The sequence below is a fragment of the Poecilia mexicana genome, unplaced genomic scaffold (assembly GCF_051168715.1).
Source record: "Poecilia mexicana isolate PSO_F unplaced genomic scaffold, ASM5116871v1 scaffold_23, whole genome shotgun sequence".
Lineage (NCBI taxonomy): Eukaryota > Metazoa > Chordata > Actinopteri > Cyprinodontiformes > Poeciliidae > Poecilia > Poecilia mexicana.
The window spans coordinates 21387285-21409146 of NW_028263392.1; the positions used below are offsets into that span (position 1 = coordinate 21387285).

Sequence of the window (21862 nt, forward strand, 5' to 3'; positions counted from 1 at the left end):
TATTTTAGTAAAAACATAAATTGTTGCTTTCTTCTTTTTCCATGGGGAGTTTCGTCTCGTGTGTGAAACCAGCAACACAAACGTAAACAATGGACGGAAAAGAGAGAAGCACATTTTCTGATGGAGTTTTCATTGAGTAATCAAGTTACTTTCAAAGTAACTAAGCCATCCCTGGTAATAAATGAACTACACTATATATGTGTGTGTATGTTTTATCATCTCAAGGTGGCAAAATGCCCCAAAAACATATTTTCCATTTCCTCTTGAACAAAATGGCTTCAGTCTTTGATGAAGCATAATAAATGTCATTCCAGGACTGAACACTCACTTCATCATTTACCTCACAGCTAGCAAGATAAATACTCTGGTAGTAAACACAAGAGTTTGATCAATTTTATTGGTCAAAAATACATTTATATATGTTGACTGGCAATTGAACTGGTTCTGCCTTTTTCTAACGTAAAACACAGACAGTAAAATAGGACTCAGCAGCTTTAAACTCAAGCTGCTGAGTTTAAACAAGTTTTGTTCTTGAACAACTCTCTACATGAGTGCAGCAGTTTGCCCCACAAAAATATTATCTTATACTGAAAAGTAAAAATCAGTCTTTTCCTGTTCTCCTTTCTGGTTCCATTGTAATTCATATAATTTTTTTAGATCTTAATGTCATGTTGGGTTCATGTCTTTTAGCCCACATACAGAAGACAGTCAGGAGAACAGGAAATCAGAAAAATAAAGTTTATTTAAACAATGATGAAATATGAGACTGTGAGGTTCTTGTCCTGTGGATGGGACAAGAACAAGTCAGACGTCCAGAGGAGGAGAGGGAGATGCAGCAATGTTTGTTTAATTTCTACTCTTTTGGGGAACGTTTTGACTAGGTTAAATTGTTTAACCCTCCGTCGACGCTCAGTAGGAGCGGCAGATGTCAGCCATCCGATGACCCTCCAGAACCACACGGTAAAAAGCTCAGCCAGGATCCAAACGACCGCAGTTAGAACTACGATGGGATCAAACTCCACTCATTCATTTTTAGCTTACAGTAAAAGCACCAAGCTTTGTGGTGGTTTGTGGGAGTGTGTGTGTAGCAAGTGTGTAAAAATGTTTATATTTCACCCCAAATCCATCCTCATTATCTATGTATATTTTGTATATTTGTTTTTCTTGGTTTTTGAATTGTATTTTATTTTGGTGGAGAAGCTTTTATTTCCTTGTTTCCTGTTCCGCGTCATATCCTGTGTGTTCCCGCTGCTCTCCTCAGTTCGCGCGAGCTGCGCTGGGGAAAGGTAAGGCACAGAGCTGTCTCCTGTTTGTGTATTAAAATATTCAAAAGGTCCTAAAAAGTTTGTTCGCTAAACTCACAAGTTGTTAGATATTGTTTTTTACCTGTTTTACGTTTAGCACAGCACTGTACTGGGAATTTAATTCCCACGTTAATGACATTTATCGAGTTTACTGTGCCAACAGTTTATTTTTTTTTGTTCTTGTGATTTCTTAAGGTGTGTGTGGGGAAGGCAAAGCCCAATAACTGCTGTACTGAAAATACTTTTGTTTTAAACAGGTATGCGAGTTGCTTCAAAATGTTATCTGGATGTTAAATTAATGTATTTAGTATATTTTCATATTATAATGGAAAATTATTTTTGTTCAATTTGAAATATAGGAACTGTAACTATTGGGCATATTATTTTTGTTTGGGTTTTACTTTAATTGTTTTGAATGAATGGAGATTTTACTTTGTTATTTATGAACCTCTGAGAGAATTTTGGTTGGTTTCAACACATTTCGGTCTCAGTTTGTGCCAAGCTGTGCTGGGGAGAGGTGTGAGTGGGGAAGTCAAAAATACTTTTGTCATATAGAGATGTGCCGATCAGGTTCTATCCTGCCGATTCCGATACCGATCACATAATTATTTTTTTTTAATCAAAAGCACTTCCGGTTACATTATGTGGAAAAAGGAACCATGAATTCACATTAATTTAGACAAAAACTTGTTCTTAACTTTTTCCAAGAACAAAACAAAACAGGCATTGTGCAAATTGTACTGCTATAGATAATACTATCTTTAACAGACTGAAAACATGAAGGCTCTGAAGAGGCTAAATAATGCAAAGAGCCAAAATAAAACCTCTCAACATTGCCTAAAAATTCAAGTATAAAACTTAACATTCAAAGGCAAAAACAGGATCCATTACAATAAACAATCCAGAGTTACTGAATGAAAACTTCCTGTTAGCATGGCGGCTAGCTGATTACTGCTAGCTCTGATTGGCTGTTTCTGACTGAGCGGAGTAATTATGCAGATCAGGGAGGAGATCGATTATTTTCTCAGAGATTATCTGTCTCATGTTAGGACAGCGAAAGTTTTAATACATATGTAAAATTTATTTTTTAAGTCAGATGCTGCAGCTTTAAGCAGAGATTTGGTGTGAGAGTCACCACCAGGTGGAGCAGAAGCGAAGCTCCGTCTGTCAGATATTACTACCTGTAGCGTAGCAGCGGTTCAACAGGAGAGCAGAACCAGCGTCTTACATCGCAGCTCGATGACTTAAATAATTTTAACATTTCACATCCTGTGCCGCACCGTTATACTTTTGTCAATGCTGCCTTCAGTGAGTGTGGGAAATTTCAGTATCCAAGAGCCGCACAGGATCCTTTGAAGTGTCGCATCACTACCCCTGCACTGGAAGATCATTCAGACCGCAGAAGCTTTCTAATTCTTTCCAAAAAAGGCAAAACACAGAGCAGCCAGCATCAAATCCAAAGGAATCATCTCTAGACCTCTGTGACAGGATTGTCTTGAGACACAAATCTGGAGAAGGATCCAGAACCTGGCCTCTTTTTAACATAGGTGGACTGAAGCTGGTTTCAGCCTTCAGGATGGCCGACAGCTCTTGTCCTCTGCCATGGAGCCCTTCTGGCATGACAGATCCCACTTCTGACACCAAGAATGTGGTGGAAATTCCTTATCCAACAGGTAGAGAAACTACTCAAGAACTGAGAAAGTTGCAACTTTATCTTTCAAGTGTTTTATTTGAAGGCAGTCAGTTTAAAGACTGAATCCAACAGAGCCAGGGAAAGCAGAGCGACATCTCACAGATACGTCCTTTTTTTAATCCACGTCTGTTATCAGAGAGCACATTCCATACAAGAACACTGTTCTGGACAGAGAAGCAGAAGTGGCAACATCAGCCGGTTTGGTCCGGTTCTAATCAGTTCTTGTGGTACGTAACTCTTCACGCCACCAGGAAAACGTCCTTGGCCGAATCCTGGAAGATTCTGCAACAACTTGAACACGTTGTAAAAAAGTGACAAAACGAGAACAGACAGTGACTTACTCAAAAATGTCCACTTCTCAGACAAACAAAGTGAAGGTATATAAAGTCTGTGTTTCCATCTCTGAGACATCCTGTGACCAGAAACTGCTGCTGGAACAGACTCTTCAACTCATCATCAAAACAAGGTAACATTTAAAGTCCTGCTGCTCATCGTGATGTTTTCTGTCTTGGTTGAGTTGATTTGTGATACTAATTATGAACTTTCCTAACGACTCTTTCCACAGATGGCTGCTGGTCTCGTCTTCACTCTGGTTCTTGGTCTGAGCTTTGGACTCTGGGATGGAGCTGATGTAAGTAAGGACTTAAATGGAAAAGATGGCTGGTATGCTGAGGTGAAAGTAGTTTAAAATTCTTGCCTGTACTATGAGAAAAATCGCCAGTGGCTCACTGTGCAAACCAAAACAAATACAGTCATAAATATTTTACTGCATTATAGGCTACCTATATCCAGTAATATGCATTATCCATAGCATATTGCAGTATGCTATGGATAATGCAGAAGTAGAAGCACTTCACAATGTGGAAGAGATATACATTTTGATTCTGCCATACGGGGTGGAAATCAATTAATTACATTTATATCAATTGTTGTAATTACAATTTGTCTAATTTGTTCTTTAAGTTGTTTCCGAAACCTGAACTTTTACTTGAATTTGTTTTGAGTTCAGTTACTCAGTTACATTTGAAGTCATATCCATTAATGAGTAAAGATAAAACATAAGAAAACACCAGAAACATTTTCTTTGATGAGCAGAACTTTGTTTTGCTCATCACAAAGTAACTAAAGTAAAATGTTAATGAGGCACATCTTGCTTTTAATATTAGTAACTACATGTATTTAAGTGCATTTTTTAAATCAAAAATAACTAGCTTACTTGAGGAGCCTAATTTTTTGTGCTATTTCCTCTGCTGACTTGTATAAACATTGATAATTTTATTTTGTAGCATCTGCAGTAACGTTTTATTTTCAGCATCACTGTGATAAGCTATTTATTGTTTGTCCTGTCACAGACAGGGTTGCCACTAGGACTGTAGTGATACAATAATCTCACAATACGATACACGATATTCTGCTCACGATACGATATATATCGCAATATTCAGCAAACGATACAGTTCGATACACTTTTGCGATTTACTGAACGATTTTAGAGGGACAGAGATTTTGGTGGCATTTTGTGACTGTTATAGAGTTGGATTTAATTAATTTCACTGAAAACTGATTAAAAGCACCAACTACACCATACCTGGCTCTGGTTGGACATGGACACAGACTTAAAGTCGACAGCTGGACAAAATGAATCAAAGAAGTGGTTAGAAAACATGTTCCTTTTAATTGAAAGTACAATTTAATTTTGTACAATTTAAATTTACATTTGACAATTTAACTAATTTAACTTCAAATGCACCCATCTTAGCACAGCAGCTTAAGGCCTGTAGATAAGGAGGATAAGAACACAAGCTTTTCACTGGAAAGCACAAAAGGTAGATAGACCCTGACTAAGTGAACTCTAAACAGAAAGTCTACATTCTCCTCAGATTTTTGTTTAGAAAAAGAATCTGATCGACGTGCTCTGGGAGAAGTGCACTTCTCTGCGCAGTGATGATATCTCCAGCGGTGGAGAAGACTCTCTCTGAGGATACACTGGTGCCAGGGATGCAGAGGTACCTTTTAGCAAGATGTGACAGGAGTGGCTACTCATCTTGCTGCTCCTTCCACCAAACCAGTGGATCCTCTTTTACTTCCAGGAGAGCTGCCTCCCTGTAGCGGGTCATCTGCTCTTTAGCCTCATCCTCTTGGGTATATGTCTTGGGTCGTGCTGCACCACCACCGTATCGTTCACCAAGAAGGACAGTCAGTGGACAAGATGGCCTTGGATTCTTGGATTCAGGATTCTGACCTTAATATAAATAAAAACAATAACTCATTATTTACAGTTAAGCAAATTCCATAATTTCAACAAATGGGTTAAGTCAACACAGTGTTCTTCACTGAATGAGAATGAGTGTTACTGACCTTGGATGTTTTCTCCTTTGAATTGCTCTCCCTCATCGACAGCTGCTTCTTTAGGTCCCATCCCCTCTTCAGCGCTAGCATTTGCTGCCCCCTCTTCGTCCAGTGGAAACTGAATTAAAAGACAGACATGCATTTAAATTCATAAGCTTTTACTATAATGCATCTTTGAATTATTTAATATCTATGCCTGTAAACAACAACCATTATGGTACTTATGCTTTTTAAACTATTTGATATCCATCCGTTTTAAACTTTGTAGGATATGAAATTAAAACTTTGAAAAATATTTTATTTAGGCCTACGTTAACTCTTGTCAGGAGATTGCAGATAGGATACAAGGCAAAGGGAAAACCCATCAATACCATCACTTTACCTCTAAAGGCTGGATGCTCAGTCTTGCAGCCTCTGCAACCAATCCATTGTAGACTTCCTGTCTTTTGTTGTCAGTTAGGAAGGGAAGACTTTTGAATCTTGGATCCATTGCTGAAGATGCATAGAGAGTTGCCTTGAGGTTAATGTATCTCTTCTAAAGATCCTCAGCTATGGCAGCCTTCATATCTTTCATGACAGAAGATTCACCTTCGATAGGTTTCAGTCCATTCAACAGTGTGTCCTGGAGGGGTGCTATGACTGACGGTGAGGGGATCTTCTCTTTGGACATGTACTGTGTCGCCTCCTTCATGGGCTTCAATGCACTGACAACTTCTTCAGCTGTTGTTACGTCTGGTGCACAGATCCTTCTCAGACTTCCTCACCTCACTTGAGAGCAGGGCTGCGCAGATAGCTGGTTGTTGCTCAAGAAATCGCTCCAACATGTCGTGTGCACTGTTCCACCTGTAGTCAAATAAAATTAAAAACTAAATAAATAATATATATATTTGTAAAGGACATCCATGCTGTGTCCCTCACAACATTGCTGGTTATGACAAAATAAAGTAGTATAAAACAAAATAATTGAAAATTGCACTGTAAGATAAACATTTATAAACATATATTTTTTTACTTATAGTAATGCAAAAAGGAGCTGAGTGAGGAAATTATCAGTCTCTGTAGCCTCAAGATGCAAGTGGTGGTCACTCAGCTGAGAATAGTTGTCAGGATCATAGATTTACATGTTTACAGTTTGTCTACATTTATCTTTACATTAAATCTTCCATGAAAAAAATATATCCAATATGGATTAAGAAGAAAAAAACGGACATACATTTTTTCATATCGCCCAGCCTTAAAAAAAGTAACATACTAACCTGTCATCAGTTTATGTTGTGGTAGTCGTAAAAGCATCTGCTTCTCTTTTAGGATGTGGCTTCCTGTGGTGCTTCGTCTAAAGAAGCTGACAATCCTTCTCACTCTTCCCAATAGGCGTGCGACTGCTGTGACTTTTAGGGCTCGTTGCGCAGCCAGATTCAGGGTGTGAGCGTAGCATTTGACGTGAAGTGAGAACGCTGCCTCCGCAGCTGCAATGGACATATTTGATGCGTTGTCTGTGACATTTACAGGATCCTTTTCTGTTATTCCCCACTCAGTGAGGGCCTTCCTCAGGTGTTCTGCCAGGTTTTGTCCGGTGTGACTCTCGGGCATGTCCGTGGTTTGTAAGACGTAGTTAACAAGCTCCCATTCCTCATTGATAAAGTGAGCCGTGATGGTCACGTAGGCTTCTGTTGTTCGCGAGGTCAACCCGTCGCACATCAGGGCAACCCTCTCTGCGCTGTCAATGGAGGCTTTGACATGAGCCTTTGTCTGGGCATACAGCCTGGGAACGCATACTTTGGTGAGATGTTCACGAGTCGGGATCTGATAGCGGGGCTCCATCGCGTTCACCATGAGTCTGAAGCCTGCGTTTTCAACCACTGTGTAGGGTCTCAAATCCTGACAAATAAAGTAGACAATAGTCTCGGTAATCTTTTGTGACCTTGGCGAAGTAGTTGGTAACTTATGGGAAAACATGCCATCGCTGTCCAGCCTGGTTTGTTTTGGGTCACGGTGTAGCTCCTCTGCTAGCATTACCTTGTCGGGGTGGTGACGTTTCAGGTGCACTCGTAAGTTGGTGGTATTTCCCGAGTTTTTAACACTTGTGTGACACAGCTTGCAGACCGCCAGAGTTTTATCCATAAAGTCGCTATCCTTCTTCTTTTTGAAGCCAAAGTACGCCCACACATCTGCTTTAAAGCAAGATGGTGCTGGAATGATATTCACCGCCATTTCACTGCCCACACTCTTTTTCTGTGTAAATCAAGTATCTACTAGGCGGGTAGCTTCGCAGAAATGCTCTACAGCGACACTAGTGGCTGGACGACCTAATCACTCTCCCAGCGAAGCAAGCAGTGAGTGAGCAGGGTGAATGTTGGATGTTACGATACTTGCGGATGAACATCGATTTTTTTTTCTAGGAAAGAAAAAATTGATATATATCGCAAAATTGATTTTATTATACAGCCCTAGTTGCCACCTGTCCGGTAAAATATGGAATTGTCCCATATTTGGCTGTTAAATGTTGCGTCCCGTATTGAATTGATCTGGGACGCGATTTGTTCCATATTTTTATAAATATCTGATAGACACGCCCATCAGACACATACCGACACTAATTATAGCAATGACCAAAATAAAATAGGAAATATTAAGGTCAGCTAATTTGTCGTGGTGGGAGTTAAAGGACCCCAGAACACTATAATGTGTAGAGTGAGTATAAAAAGAGACTTTGTTCATTGAGACACAACAGCATTTATTTTTCTTCTGTTTGCCGAGGTGGTCAAAAAGCTCCTTGGTGGCAGGGCCCCGGGGTGGCAGGGCCCCGGGATGGCAGGGCCCCGAGGGTGGATGAGATCTCCCGGAGTTCCTTAAGGCTCTGGATGTTGTAGGGTGTTGGCTGATGCGACTCTACAATATCGTATGGACATCGGGGGCAGTTCCCCTGGATTGGCAGACTGGGGTGGTGGTCCCCCTGTTCAAAAAGGGGGACCGGAGGGTGTGCTCCAATTACAGGGGGTCACACTCTTAAGCCTCCCTGGTAAGGTCTCTACAGGGGTCCTGGAGAGGAGGGTCCGTCGGATAGTCGAACCTCGGATTCAGGAAGAGCAGTGTGGTTCTGGTTCTGGTCGTGGACCACTGGACCAGCTCTACACCCTCAGCAGGGTTCTGGGAGTTTGCCCAACTGGTCTACATGTGTTTTGTGGACTTGGAGAAGGCGTTCGACCGTGTCCCTCAGGGGGCCTTGTGGGGGGCTCTCCGGTAGTATGGGGTACCGGGCCCTTTGATTCAGGCTGTCAGGTCCCCTGTATGAACAGTGTCCGAGTCTGGTCCGCATTGCCGGCAGTAAGTCGGGCTCGTTTCCGGTGAGAGTTGGACTCCACCAAGGCTGCCCTTTGTCACCGGTTCTGTTCATTACTTTCATGGACAGAATCTCTGGACCAGCCGAGGTGTTGAGGGGATCTGTTTTGGTGGCCTTAGGATCGCATCTCTGCTTTCTGCGGATGATGTGGTCCTGTTGGCTTCATCAGGTCGTGATCTGCAGCTCTCGCTGGAGCGGTTTGCAGCAGAGTGCGAAGCGGCCGGGGCGCTGTACCGGTCCGTCGTGGTGAAGAGAGAGCTGAGTCAAAAAGCGAAGCTCTCAATTTACCGATCGATCTACGTTCCCACCCTCATCTATGGTCATGAGCTTTGGGTCATGGCCAAAAGAACGAGGTCATGGATACAAGTGGCCGAAATGGGTTTCCTCCGCAGGGTGGCTGGGCTCTCCCTTAGAGAGAGAAGCTCGGTCATCCAGGAGGGACTCAGAGTAGAGTCTGAGTGGCCGTTAAAATTTTTTTAATTTCCACTCCTGCTAGATACTCTCCGCTTGCTTTTAATTGGCACATTTTGTAAAAAGCAGACAGGTGATAAACATGGCAGTTAACGGTCTGAAGGCTGTTCATGAAAGCTACGAGCTTCAGGAGGGAGTCAAAGGGGAGAGAGACGGCTGGAGAGTGGGAGGCTCCATCACGAAGCACGGGCAGTTCAGAAACCATTCAGAATGAGAAGAAGAGAAATTTCTAAACAGATGAAGACGTGCCTATTGCCGTTCTGAATGACTTTTGTATTGCAGCCGTTCTCCCGGTACTATGTCCTGGCGCAGAGTCTTTTAGCGGTACCAGTACCGGATCATACTAGCTTACTTCCACCCCTGCTGATATGTTCCATTTCTGAGAGTAGGCTGAGTGACGCAGATCAGATGGAGCAATCTGAGCCATTATTTGGTTGAACTTCAATGAAGAAACTTTGTTTTGTTCTGAAACTTTGGGTTTTTCCATCCACAGGCATGTCAACTGACAGGTGCGTGCTTCTTTTATTGTTGGAGTTTCTAACACCTAAAAGACAACAATGTAAGATAAGAAACTTTTGCATAGATCAGCTTTATTTGGTCGTCCTTTCAGCACTTAGTTCAGGACTTAATTTCTGTATAAAGTAAGTTAATAAATTGTTTAATCAGTACATATTGCACAGAAACATCCCATCCTACAAGGCAGATAGGTCACAGTAGTTTTTACAGAAGGCAGCTAGAAACGCTAAGAAGGCAAATTATTGTCTGAATAAAATAACTGAATCAGAACCAATAAATGTCAATTCAGAGGTTTTTCATGTGAAAATATTTTCTAATAACTGTCATCTAATAATTATTGGCTGACATAATTCCCATTTTTATAACCTGTTATTTGGATTAATTTCTCATATTTCTATGTATTTTTCCCATAATGTTTGATGCAGCTGAACCTCTGGACTGTGTTTGGTGATAAAATGATGCTGATTATTGGATGGATGTATTTACCTTCTCTCTTCATATTTCCCAGTTGCCGACTGTGATAAGTGCACCCCTGGTTGGACTTGGTACGACGGTCGATGTTTCCTGTTTATGAAAGTTAAAATGTCCTGGTCTGAAGCAGAGGTACAGCAGATGTGCTGGTCACAGCAGATTTCCTACTTTCAAAGGAAATGTAAATTTATTGATAACACAATAAAATTCACCAACAACAAGGTTACAGAAACTGATTGAAACAAATAGAACCAGAATTTCTAAAGGTCGATATTCAGCTGCACCAACTGTCTCACTGCAGAGGGAAGTTTAAACCACTGTTGTCTTTTTCAGAGATTTTGCCTCTCATTGGATGGACATCTGGCCTCAATGAGCAGTAGAAATGAGTACAACTTCATCAGACAGCTTGTCCACCAAGCAACTGGAAAACACACACAATCTTGGGTTGGAGGTCATGATTCACCAGAGGTGAGATTTTAAAAACACTAATAAGTCTGTCTGGTTGATCACTTTTTATGTCAATATGCATTTCTCATGGCACTTTGTAAATGCTTTGAGACGACATGTGTTGTTAATTGGCATTTTATAAATGAACTGAATTGAATTGAACAGGTGTTCCTAATAAAGTGGTCAGTTCAGTCAAATACATTCCAGTTGATCCTGGTTATAACACGATGCAGTTAACTGCAGATTAGAATATCATATAGTGATAATGGTATAATCACTGTATGCCACAAGTGGTGGTGACGCATTTACGTTTAAATTTTTGCCACATAGATTGGTGCCGGGTCCTCCTATTGTTTTTAGCCATACCTGCAAGATTTGTACCATGAACAAGAAGCAAAAGTTAAAATATCTGCGAGCTGCTGGTACAACAATCGAGTTTTGTTGTGTGCCGTTGTGTCCAGTAATTAGCCGGTACCATCCGTTTCTTAGTTTTTTAATTTTCCTGCTGATATCAAGGCGAAAGCGGACTGTAGCCAAAACTTAGCCACTACAGCTAACACGCGGTTTGTAGCTGCCTGCTATTTCAAACTTGAGGATATGGAAGATCCAGCGTCAGAAATGGGAAGATGGGGGATATGAAGGGAGCTGTACGCGGTTCGTTCACTGGAATAATTTGTTGGAGGAAATCCACTGCTACGGGAACAGGCTGAGGACAGAGGCAGCGATCCGGCACAAGGTAAGTCAATGGGTGTGTCCGAATTCAGTTAATATGTGTGTGTTGATATATGCATTTGTGTTATACAGAGTATGACATTATTTTTTAGGCAGCTGCTTAGTTTTTTTATATTATAATTATATAAAATACATGTAACATGCAGTCGAATCGCCCCTCCTATACCGAGCAGGGTAATTTAAGAACCGAGGGCAGCAACGCTTCAGCCTGAGAATTATTCCATTTTTCTGTTTCACCAACACCGAGCAACACGATCCAAACCACACAGGTAGTCGGTCAGATTAAAGTCCAAAACCTTCGCTTTACAGCCGTATTAGTGTCACCGATCCACATGAAAAATCCACGGAACAAGTGGTGCAAATGGTAAAGAATCATGTATTTCCTGAATTCCAAAAATATTATATTTTCCTTCGCTGTTTTTTATAATTATAATCCACGTTAGAGTGATTTTTTCCAATAGACCCTTTTCACAGTGACGTCAGACAATGGCCGCCATAACTCAAACCTGGGTATCTTTACTTCCGATGTGATTTTGCCTCGGGAAACCTGACTGAAAAATTCACGGATACTCATTATCTCAAGGATATAATAAAAGGTAAGGTTAATAACAGCAGCATTTAAGTGTTAGATAGCTGTTATTACTCATTGTCAATCCACCATTCTCTGACTGTGTGTAAAATAAACAGCCTCCGATCGGAGAATAAACCAGCTAGCAGCAGCTTTAGCCACATTTGGGAACATATATACACCGCTGTCTGTCAGTGCTGTAACGTTTAGAGGTTCACTTTCTGCATTAACTTTAATAAAACAGTATTTAAGTGTTAGCCGTTATCAGTCATTGTCAATTTACCATTCTCCAACTGTATTTAAAGGACCCAGCCTCCGATCGGAGAATAAACCTGCTAGCAGCAGCTTTAGCCACAGTTAGGAAACGTATACACCGCTACCTTTCAGTGCTGTGTTGTTAAGTTTCACTAAAATCACTGACATCTTCCAACACTGTTGTTTAGAAAAGCATTTTAAATATCGATTTAAGCGCTATCTGCCAAATAATTTACATATTCTGATGTGATTCATAATTTCTCATATTGTTTTGTTCATCTTTCTCAACAGTAGCCTACCTAGCCTACCATATCTGGGATGGTCCTGTTCCTCTGTCCATGGCAGGTTCAGTCAATCAGCTGTGGGACATCTGCTGCCTAGTCAAACTATCATGAGCCTCTTGATTTAAAAGGAGAAACCAGTACAGAGCCTCCCTGTTCCTGGAAGTCACACTTCTTGGATGAACACTCACTACTGCAGCTGTTAGAAATGAAATCTTTGTGTATCTATCCTGTAATTAATATCTATATGTATCTATTAATAAATGAATTGATGATGTGTAGAGTTCTGTAAAAACTATTGTTAATAGCTTCTCTTGAGTAATCTACATATGTGCAACTTTTACATTTAAATTGCTTTTTTTGTAAATCTTACACATCTGGCAACAAAGTATGTGGAGGAGAGGAAATGCTACAATTAAAGCTGCTATTGTGGAACAAAGACAAGGTTTGTGGCTGTTTTTTTAAAACATCTATGTAATATATTAAACACTGTACATGGCTAAATTTATATATATATATATATATATATATATATATATATATATATATATATATATATATATATATATATATATTTATATATATATATATATATAGCTGACTGTATAGCTCAGTGGGTAAGACACCAGTCTACCACCCGGGAGACCGGGGTTCGAATCCGGGCTGGGGCAAGTTACAACAAGTTACAACAGTGCAATTGAGCTATGCAGTGTGGGTCCTTAGGCAAGACCCTTAGAGCTATATAGCCTACCTCATACCATGAGAGACATTGATAAGCACGACATGCCGGCTCAGACGTCGCCCGGCCAAACAAGGTCTGCGTCAGGTGCTGGGGAACCAGAGCACCTTGATGAAAAATGGGCTACTGGAACAAGACGGAAATGGGCGAGAGACGAAAACATGGATCTGTTGGAATGCTACTACTCAAGTAACCCTAGTCAGAGGGGTTACATGCAAAGACTGAGGGTGGAATGGTTACTTCGACACCCACAGTCTACAATGACTGCCAAACAACTAGTAGCTCAGTGTTCCAACATCCGCAAACGGCAACTGCTATCACAACTTGAGATTGACGAGGTACAACACAAATGCTACGGCAAAAGGGAGGAGCCCAAAGATAAGGTCAGGGGGGAGTTAACTACTCCCCACCCCGAGACTGGGTATGCAGCCCCAGTAATGAACGAACTATCAAAGCTGAACGAGACAGCAACTGACCTGAGAGAGAGAATCGTGGCCCGAATGAACACCAGGCAACCCCGACGCCAATTACAACGGCTGAGTGAAGTACCATCAGAAAGTCTCATTCAAGATGTGAATGCAGCATTGAGAACAATCCCTACCAACACCATAACAGAAACCAATGAGCTGATATACAACTCAGCATCAGTGATCCTTGAAATGCTCGGCTATAAGAGCAACTATGAGACCCAATATCCATCATGGAAAAGACGGTTAGAGGCTAAGATCAAGATAACAAGGAGGGAAGTGAGCCAACTGTCAGAGCTCCAAAGAGGTGCAATGAAAAGACCAGTACCTAAGAAGTACAGCCAGATGCCCATACCTGAAGCACTCGAAACTGCCAAACAAAGGCTCCAAGCCTTGGCCAGCCGCCTAAAGAGATACACAAGAGAGAATGAAGCCAGGAGGATTAACCGGCTCTTCTCCACCCAACCAGCTAAAGTGTACTCTCAATGGCAGGGTAATAACAACAGAGCAGACCCACCAAGGCTGGAGACTGAACAATACTGGAAAGGCATATGGGAAAGGGAGGCGTCCCACAACAGCAATGCACAGTGGCTAACCTCTCTACGAGAGGACCACAGCAACCTCCCTGAACAAGCCCCGGTAACCATCACTGTGTAACCATCTCGGGTATGAAAAACTGGACAGCACCAGGGCCATGCCTACTGGCTAAAGAAACTCACTGCCCTCCATGAGCGACTGGCAGTTCAACTGAACCAGCTGCTACAGAATGGGACTCACCCTGAATGGCTAACTGAAGGGCGCACAATCCTGATCCAGAAGGATCCCTCAAAGGGTTCAGTCCCATCCAACTATCGGCCGATAACCTGTCTCTCTACAACATGGAAGCTCATGTCAGGCATCATAGCGGCTAAGATAAGCGGACACATGGATAAATACATGAGCACGGCACAGAAGGGCATCGGCATAAATAGTAGAGGAGCCAACTCCTTGTAGACCACACAGTCGCCCGAGACTGCAAAACCCGACACACCAACCTGTGCACCGCTTGGATTGATTACAAGAAAGCCTATGACTCAATGCCACACACCTGGATCATTGAATGCTTAGAAATGTACAACATCAATAGGACTCTAAGAGCCTTCATTGCAAACTCGATGGGGCTGTGGAAAACCACCCTTGAAGCCAACTGCAAACCGCTTGCACAAGTGTCCATCAAATGTGGCATATACCAAGGAGATGCTCTGTCCCCACTGCTGTTCTGCATAGGTCTGAACCCCCTCAGCCAAATCATCAACAAGACTGGCTACGGATACCGACTTAAGAATGGGGCCACAATCAGTCACCTCCTCTACATGGATGACATCAAGCTGTACGCCAAGAGCGAGCGAGACATCGACTCACTGATCCACACCACCAGGATCTACAGCACTGACATTGGGATGTCATTCGGACTAGAGAAATGTGGCCGGATGGTTACAAAGAGAGGGAAGGTCGTCCACACAGAAGGGGTCTCACTCCCAGAAGGAACAATAGCAGACATAGAGCACAGCTACAAGTACCTGGGAATACAGCAAGCAAATGGCAACCTCGATGAGGTCACAAGGAAAGGAGCCACAGCCAAATACCTCCAACGAATAAGGCAAGTCCTGAGAAGCCAGCTCAATGGCAAGAACAAGATCCGTGCAATAAACAGCTATGCCTTGCCAGTAATCAGATACCCTGCCGGAATAATTAGCTGGCCAATGGAAGAGATGAAGGCTACGGATGTTAAGACTCGGAAGCTACTAACCATGCATGGAGGGTTCCACCCCAAATCCAGCACCCTGAGACTGTACACGAGCCGTAAGGAAGGAGGCAGAGGACTAGTGAGTGTGAGAGCCACTGTCCAGGATGAGACATCCAAGATCCATAAATACATCAAGGACAAAGCCTCAACGGACGATGTGCTCAACGAATGTCTCAGGCAATGGGGAACAGAGGACAAGGTGCTGGAGGAACCATCATGGGAGGACAAGCCCCTACATGGGATGTACCACCGACAAATAACTGAAGTGGCTGATATCAGGAAATCCTACCAATGGCTGGAGAAAGCTGGACTCAAGGACAGCACAGAGGCCCTCATCCTGGCCGCCCAGGAACAGGCCCTGAACACCAGAGCAATAGAGGCTCAGATCTACCACACCAGACAAGACCCAAGGTGTAGGTTGTGCAAGGAGGCCTCTGAGACAGTCCAGCACATAACAGCAGGGTGCAAGATGCTGGCAGGGAAAGCGTACATGGAACGACATAACCAAGTGGCGGGCATAGTGTACAGGAACATCTGTGCAGAATATGGACTGGAAGCCCCGAGATCAAAGTGGGGGACACCCCCAAAGGTGGTGGAGAATGACCGAGCTAAGATCCTGTGGGACTTCCAGATCCAGACAGACAAGATGGTAATGGCGAACCAACCGGACATTGTGGTGGTGGATAAAGAACAGAGGAAAGCCGTTGTGGTGGATGTAGCAATACCAAGTGACCACAACATCAGGAAAAAGGAGCATGAGAAACTGGAGAAATACCAGGGCCTCAGAGAGGAACTGGAGAAGGCCTGGAAGGTGAAGACCACAGTGGTGCCTGTGGTCATCGGGGCCCTCGGGGCAGTCACCCCCAAACTGGAGCAGTGGCTCAAACAGATCCCAGGAACAACATCAGACATCTCAGTCCAGAAATGTGCAGTTCTAGGCACAGCCAAGATACTGCGCAGAACCCTCAAGCTCCCAGGCCTCTGGTAGAGGACCCGAGCTCAGAGGATGAAAGAGACCACCCACAGAGGGTGAGAGGGGAATTTTTTATATATATATATATATATATATATATATTAAAAAAAAAATACCCTTCTCACCCTCCGCGGGTGGTCTCTTTCATCCTCTGAGCTCGGGTCCTCTACCAGAGGCCTGGGAGCTTCAGGTTCTCCTCCAGTATCTTGGCTGTGCCTAGAACTGCACATTTCTGGACTGAGATGTCTGATGTTGTTCCTGGGATCTGTTTGAGCCACTGCTCCAGTTTGGGGGTGACTGCCCCGAGGGCCCCGATAACCACAGGCACCACTGTGGTCTTCACCTTCCAGGCCTTCTCCAGTTCCTCTCTGAGGCCCTGGTATTTCTCCAGTTTCTCATGCTCCTTTTTCCTGATGTTGTGGTCACTTGGTATTGCTACATCCACCACAACGGCTTTCCTCTGTTCTTTATCCACCACCACAATGTCCGGTTGGTTCGCCATTACCATCTTGTCTGTCTGGATCTGGAAGTCCCACAGGATCTTAGCTCGGTCATTCTCCACCACCTTTGGGGGTGTCCCCCACTTTGACCTCGGGGCTTCCAGTCCATATTCGGCACAGATGTTCCTGTACACTATGCCCGCCACTTGGTTATGTCGTTCCATGTATGCTTTCCCTGCCAGCATCTTGCACCCTGCTGTTATGTGCTGGACTGTCTCAGGGGCCTCCTTGCACAACCTACACCTTGGGTCTTGTCTGGTGTGGTAGATCTGAGCTTCTATTGCTCTGGTGTTTAGGGCCTGTTCCTGGGCGGCCAGGATGAGGGCCTCCGTGCTGTCCTTGAGTCCAGCTTTCTCCAGCCATTGGTAGGATTTCCTGATATCAGCCACTTCAGTTATTTGTCGGTGGTACATCCCATGTAGGGGCTTGTCCTCCCATGCTGGTTCCTCCAGCACCTCGTCCTCTGTTCCCCATTGTCTGAGACATTCGCTGAGCACATCGTCCATTGAGGCTTTGTCCTTGATGTATTCATGTATCTTGGATGTTTCATCCTGGACAGTGGCTCTCACGCTCACTAGTCCTCTGCCTCCTTCCTTACGGCTTGTGTACATTTAAATTGCTTCTTTTTGTAAGCTGACTGTATAGCTCAGTGGGTAAGACACCAGTCTACCACCCGGGAGATCGGGGTTCGAATCCAGGCTGGGGCAAGTTACAACAGTGCAATTGAGTTATGCAGTGTGGGTCCCTAGGCAAGACCCTTGGAGCTATATAGCCTACCTCATACCATGAGAGACATTGATATATATATATATATATATATATACGCTCCATCACGAGCGTCTTCCTCCTCATGATGGAGCAGCGGGTGTTTGGCATAACTGTAAGGTTTTGGACATGTGGCTGCAGGTAATGTCGCTACTTAGCAGGTGGTGAAACTAGCGTAAATGAGTAAATGAGGAGGGTTTAATACGATCACGCATTTTCCATGACGGGTGGCAACCCCAGTCTATACTATAAAATTGTGATTAAGATTAGAGCCTAAATACATTATATTTCCAAAACGGAAAGGCTCCGTAATGTTAGGCAGCTAACAAATTGCTATCCTAGCATATCAATTAACAGCTAGAAAAACCAAAACACGTACCTTCGTAGTCAAACTGGTATCAATCAGCAAGGAATTTGTCCAGTTTAGATTATGTTGATGAAGAAAAATTGTTTGCAAATAGTGATATATCTTTAAATCATATTTGTGGCAGCAGCTTTAGAGTCCAGAAACAGCGTTAACTACACACACCGGAACTAAAGATACACTGGATCGAGTCAAAACGGATGTTGTCTGATGTCATGTGAAAAGGGTCTATTGGCTGCTTTAATCTGTTCTTCCGTTACACAGACATTATTTCTCTTTTTTCGCTGATTTTCTTGAAGATTATGCTTCGAAAATTAAGCTATTAAGTTACATCCTCCTGCTGCTTTTTATTATTAAAATGGTAAATTTAGGTTTGCCTGGACTTTTATAAACTAATGCCTCTTCTATGCATCTCGTTTTGTATTACTGTTGGTAATGACCAAACCCTGTGCTGCGTCTGCTATTAGTTTAAATTAATTTCAGTTACATACTTTCAAAAGAATATTCAGATTTAACACGCATTTTCTAAGTATTAAATATTTCAGTTCACTCTTACTCAGTAACTTCAGTGTTGTTGCACCTCTGAAATATTTTTTGCAGTTTCTTTGTGATACCAGAACTGTTTCACTTAAACATTTAATTTCCTGAGATATTGTCAGTTTTATTTTCAAGCAAAACTTTCAAAAAGAGCTGAGGATTTATTAGTTTTGATTACGTTGTGTCGCTAAATATGAACACTTATTAGTTTTTTTGTTTTTAATTTTTCAGGTTTGCATGGTAACACCTCATGATGTGTTTCTGAGCCATGATCGCTGTGCCGATTACCTTTCCATTGGATCCAAGCACCTGGACCTGCTGACGCCTCTGACGTGGACCAACTTTTTATTTACAGTACTTGGTTAAATTAGGACCAGATATGCAAAGATCTACCTGCAGACTTTGTTGGCTACCCTGATGGTCATCCTGGAGGGGCTGAGCCGGGCTTCCTCTCCTCCAGAGTGACGAGTTTTCATCACCAATAAAGACAAAATCTGATGTCTGCTTAGCTGCTAGAAAGTATATTATATATTCATTGTTCATTTTGCTATCCTGTTTGTACCTACAATAAAATTGAATCTCATTTGTAATACTCTACATTTCACAAACCTTTTTTCTCAGTGTTTACATTATATCAAGTATTTGCATGTAGATTCAAGTGAGATATTAAAATGCAACACTTTTAAGTAATACCAGCGAAGAAATGTGAATATTAAGTAATATGTAGTCATATAATTTAATTGACTGAATAAGGCTGGATGATATGACTTAAGATTTTTCTTCATGCCAGATTTGATTTTAATAGATTCCTCTTGTCCTCAATTTCTATAATAAAATCACAGAAAATACTTTCATAAAGTGCCTTTATTTCAATCATCTCTTCTGTGGGTTGTATAAGGGAGCATTATGACCAGGTTGCCTGCACCCCGAAGCAGTCTGTGGAAAAAACATGCGGAAGTGCTAAGACAGACTTCCGTGGCATATAGGCTATTGGTCAACAGTTATCTCAGGAAACCCAGTTTGTTGTATTGAATAACTGACTATGCTAAACTCCCTCATGCTGAGGAAGCAACAGTGGAGAGGAATGAGAGGAGACCTCCAACAGAACCAGAACCTGTGCTGCTCTGACCAGCTGAGGGTTTTAAATAGAAATGATCCAAACACAGTTCACATTTTCTACAATGAGTGACTGAAGTCTAGGTTGGTTCTGTGTGATTTGTTTGTAAAGGAGCTTAAAACTAAGATGTTCTTTCAGGAAGGCTTCTGGTTTTGGAGTGACGGTTCCAAGTTTGTGTTTCATCAGTGGGGCCCCGGTGAGCCAAACAATAGTGGTGGAATCGAAGACTGCATGGACATCAACTTATTTGGTATTTATTACTGGAGATACACAATTTGTAATTAATAATTTAGCTTAATTGTATGGTTTTATAATATCTTTGTATCTGGTGGCTTAGTAGGAAGGAGTTTGTCCTGTAATCTTTGGGTTCCTGGTTCGAACCCCCACTCCATTCATGTCTGTTGTGTCCTGCCCAAGGACACAAGAGATGCTGATTTCTGATCAGTGATTTCTGTAACTGATCAAATCATGTCAAAGTCTTTGTCAAAGACCTTCAGTCAGGATTTGTCTTTTTGTCTCTTTACAGGACGAGATTATGTGAATGATAATGTCTGTAGCCTGAAGCTGCCCTTCATCTGTGCCAGACCTCTGTAACCTTCTTATGCCTAAAAACCTGAATTGCCCACATGGGTTTCCTGCTGGTGATGTCATTTCCACCTGGATGCTAAGCGTCTATGACATCACTGCTGGAAGAACCTGATTTCACTTCATTTGATCACTTAAATAAATGTTTTCTTTCTCTGAAATCTGATTGATTTAATTATTGGATTAAAAATATGTCAAGATTTCAATTAAGCAGCAGCTTCTAAACTAATTGGTAATAGTTCTAAATGTCAGCTATAACTTCATGCTGAAAATCGTCAGGGGCCTCATGCATAAAGGAGTGCGCAGTTTTCACACTAAAACTTGGCGTACTGACAAACTTAGAAAAGTGCAGCGCACAAAAAAATCCAGATGTGTGAAGCCGTGCGCACGCAAGTGGCTGCACTCCTTTCCTTTATGAATCCTAATTTACAGGAAACAGAGCAGCTGCCTGTCGCCTCCATAAATACATATTAATGTAAATTTGTATAAATACCAGGAATTCTGTTGCCACGTGAAGCAGTAACCATGGCAACAGCCTTTTTTGTAGAAGTACAAGTATTTATAATAATTACATATTTTATTTAAAAGGTGCTTTCAGGGCATTTATGGTCACCTCACACAAATAAAACTAATACATTTTAAAGAAAAAAAATCTAAATAAAAACAATATAAAGATCAAGTGCAGATGGCTGCAGGAGCAGAGCGTTCAGCTGGGATTTTAAGACCAAGGAGGCTCTGAATGTGGACGTTTATGCCACAGACAGGAATCAGCAGTAGAAGCTACATTTACAGAGTAGAGATGCTTTCTGTCCATAAAGGCGCTTTCACAAAGCGGGCGGCTCCACTGCAGGATGGCTGCAGCTTTACCGGTACCGGTACCACACAGCTCTTCAAGTTCTGCTCAGAGATCCAGGATGATCAGTCAGGATAATCTAAACCAGGGGTGGGCAGCTCCAGGCCTGGAGGGCCGGTCTCCTGCACCTTTTAGATGTGTCTCAACTTTGACACACCTGAGTCTGACGCGTTTCACAAAGAGTTTTTGTGTCTTTGTGATCTTTTTCAGAGTTTATTTGAACAATAAACCCAACAACTGTCATTCCAGGACTGAACACTCACTTCATCATTTGCCCTCACAACTAACAAGATAAATACTCTGGTAGCACACAAGATTTTGATCAATTTTATTGGTCAAAATCAATAAAATGTATCAAATTTTATTGATCAAACTGGGTTCCCTCCACAGGGTGGCTGGGCTCTCCCTTAGAGATGGGGTGAAAAGCTCAGTCATCCAGGAGGGACTCAGAGTAGAGCTGCTGCTCCTCCACGTCGAGAGGAGCCAGTTGAGGCTCGGCCATCTGGTCAGGATGCCTCCTGGACGCCTCCCTGGTGAGGAGTTCATGTCCCACCGGGAGGAGGAAGACCCAGGTCACACTGGAGGGACGATGTTTCTCAGCTGGCCTGGGAACGGCTTGGGGTTCCTGGAGGAGCTGGAAGAAGTGGCTGGGGAGGGAAGTCCTTACTTAGGCTGCTGACCCGACCCCAGATAAGAGGAAGAAAATGGATGGATGGATGGATATGTTGACTGGCAATTGAACTGGTTCT

At 42.6% G+C, this 21862-nt stretch overlaps 1 protein-coding gene and 1 pseudogene across 1 annotated transcript; one reads left to right on the plus strand and one right to left on the minus strand.

The window, feature by feature from the left end:
- Window positions 1-2104: 2104 nt before the first annotated feature.
- On the plus strand, window positions 2105-20421 carry LOC148152616 (galactose-specific lectin nattectin-like). The gene is made up of 7 exons (XM_088002949.1): window positions 2105-3463; window positions 3563-3628; window positions 9651-9666; window positions 10182-10276; window positions 10478-10612; window positions 19814-19925; window positions 20202-20421. Exons 2-7 carry the CDS (start codon window positions 3563-3565, stop codon window positions 20267-20269), a joined length of 492 nt encoding a protein of 163 aa, XP_087859075.1. The 5' UTR covers window positions 2105-3463; the 3' UTR covers window positions 20270-20421.
- Window positions 5685-7557, minus strand: LOC148152617 (E3 SUMO-protein ligase ZBED1-like; annotated as a pseudogene).
- Window positions 20422-21862: the final 1441 nt, after the last annotated feature.

Coding starts and splice junctions, on each gene's coding strand:
- LOC148152616 (XM_088002949.1), top strand. CDS start 3,563: ATGGCTGCTGGTCTCGTCTTCACTCTGGTTCTTGGTCTGAGCTTTGGA. Junction 10,613..19,813: donor GAGGTCATGATTCACCAGAG/GTGAGATTTTAA, acceptor ATGTTCTTTCAG/GAAGGCTTCTGGTTTTGGAG. Junction 19,926..20,201: donor CATGGACATCAACTTATTTG/GTATTTATTACT, acceptor GTCTCTTTACAG/GACGAGATTATGTGAATGAT.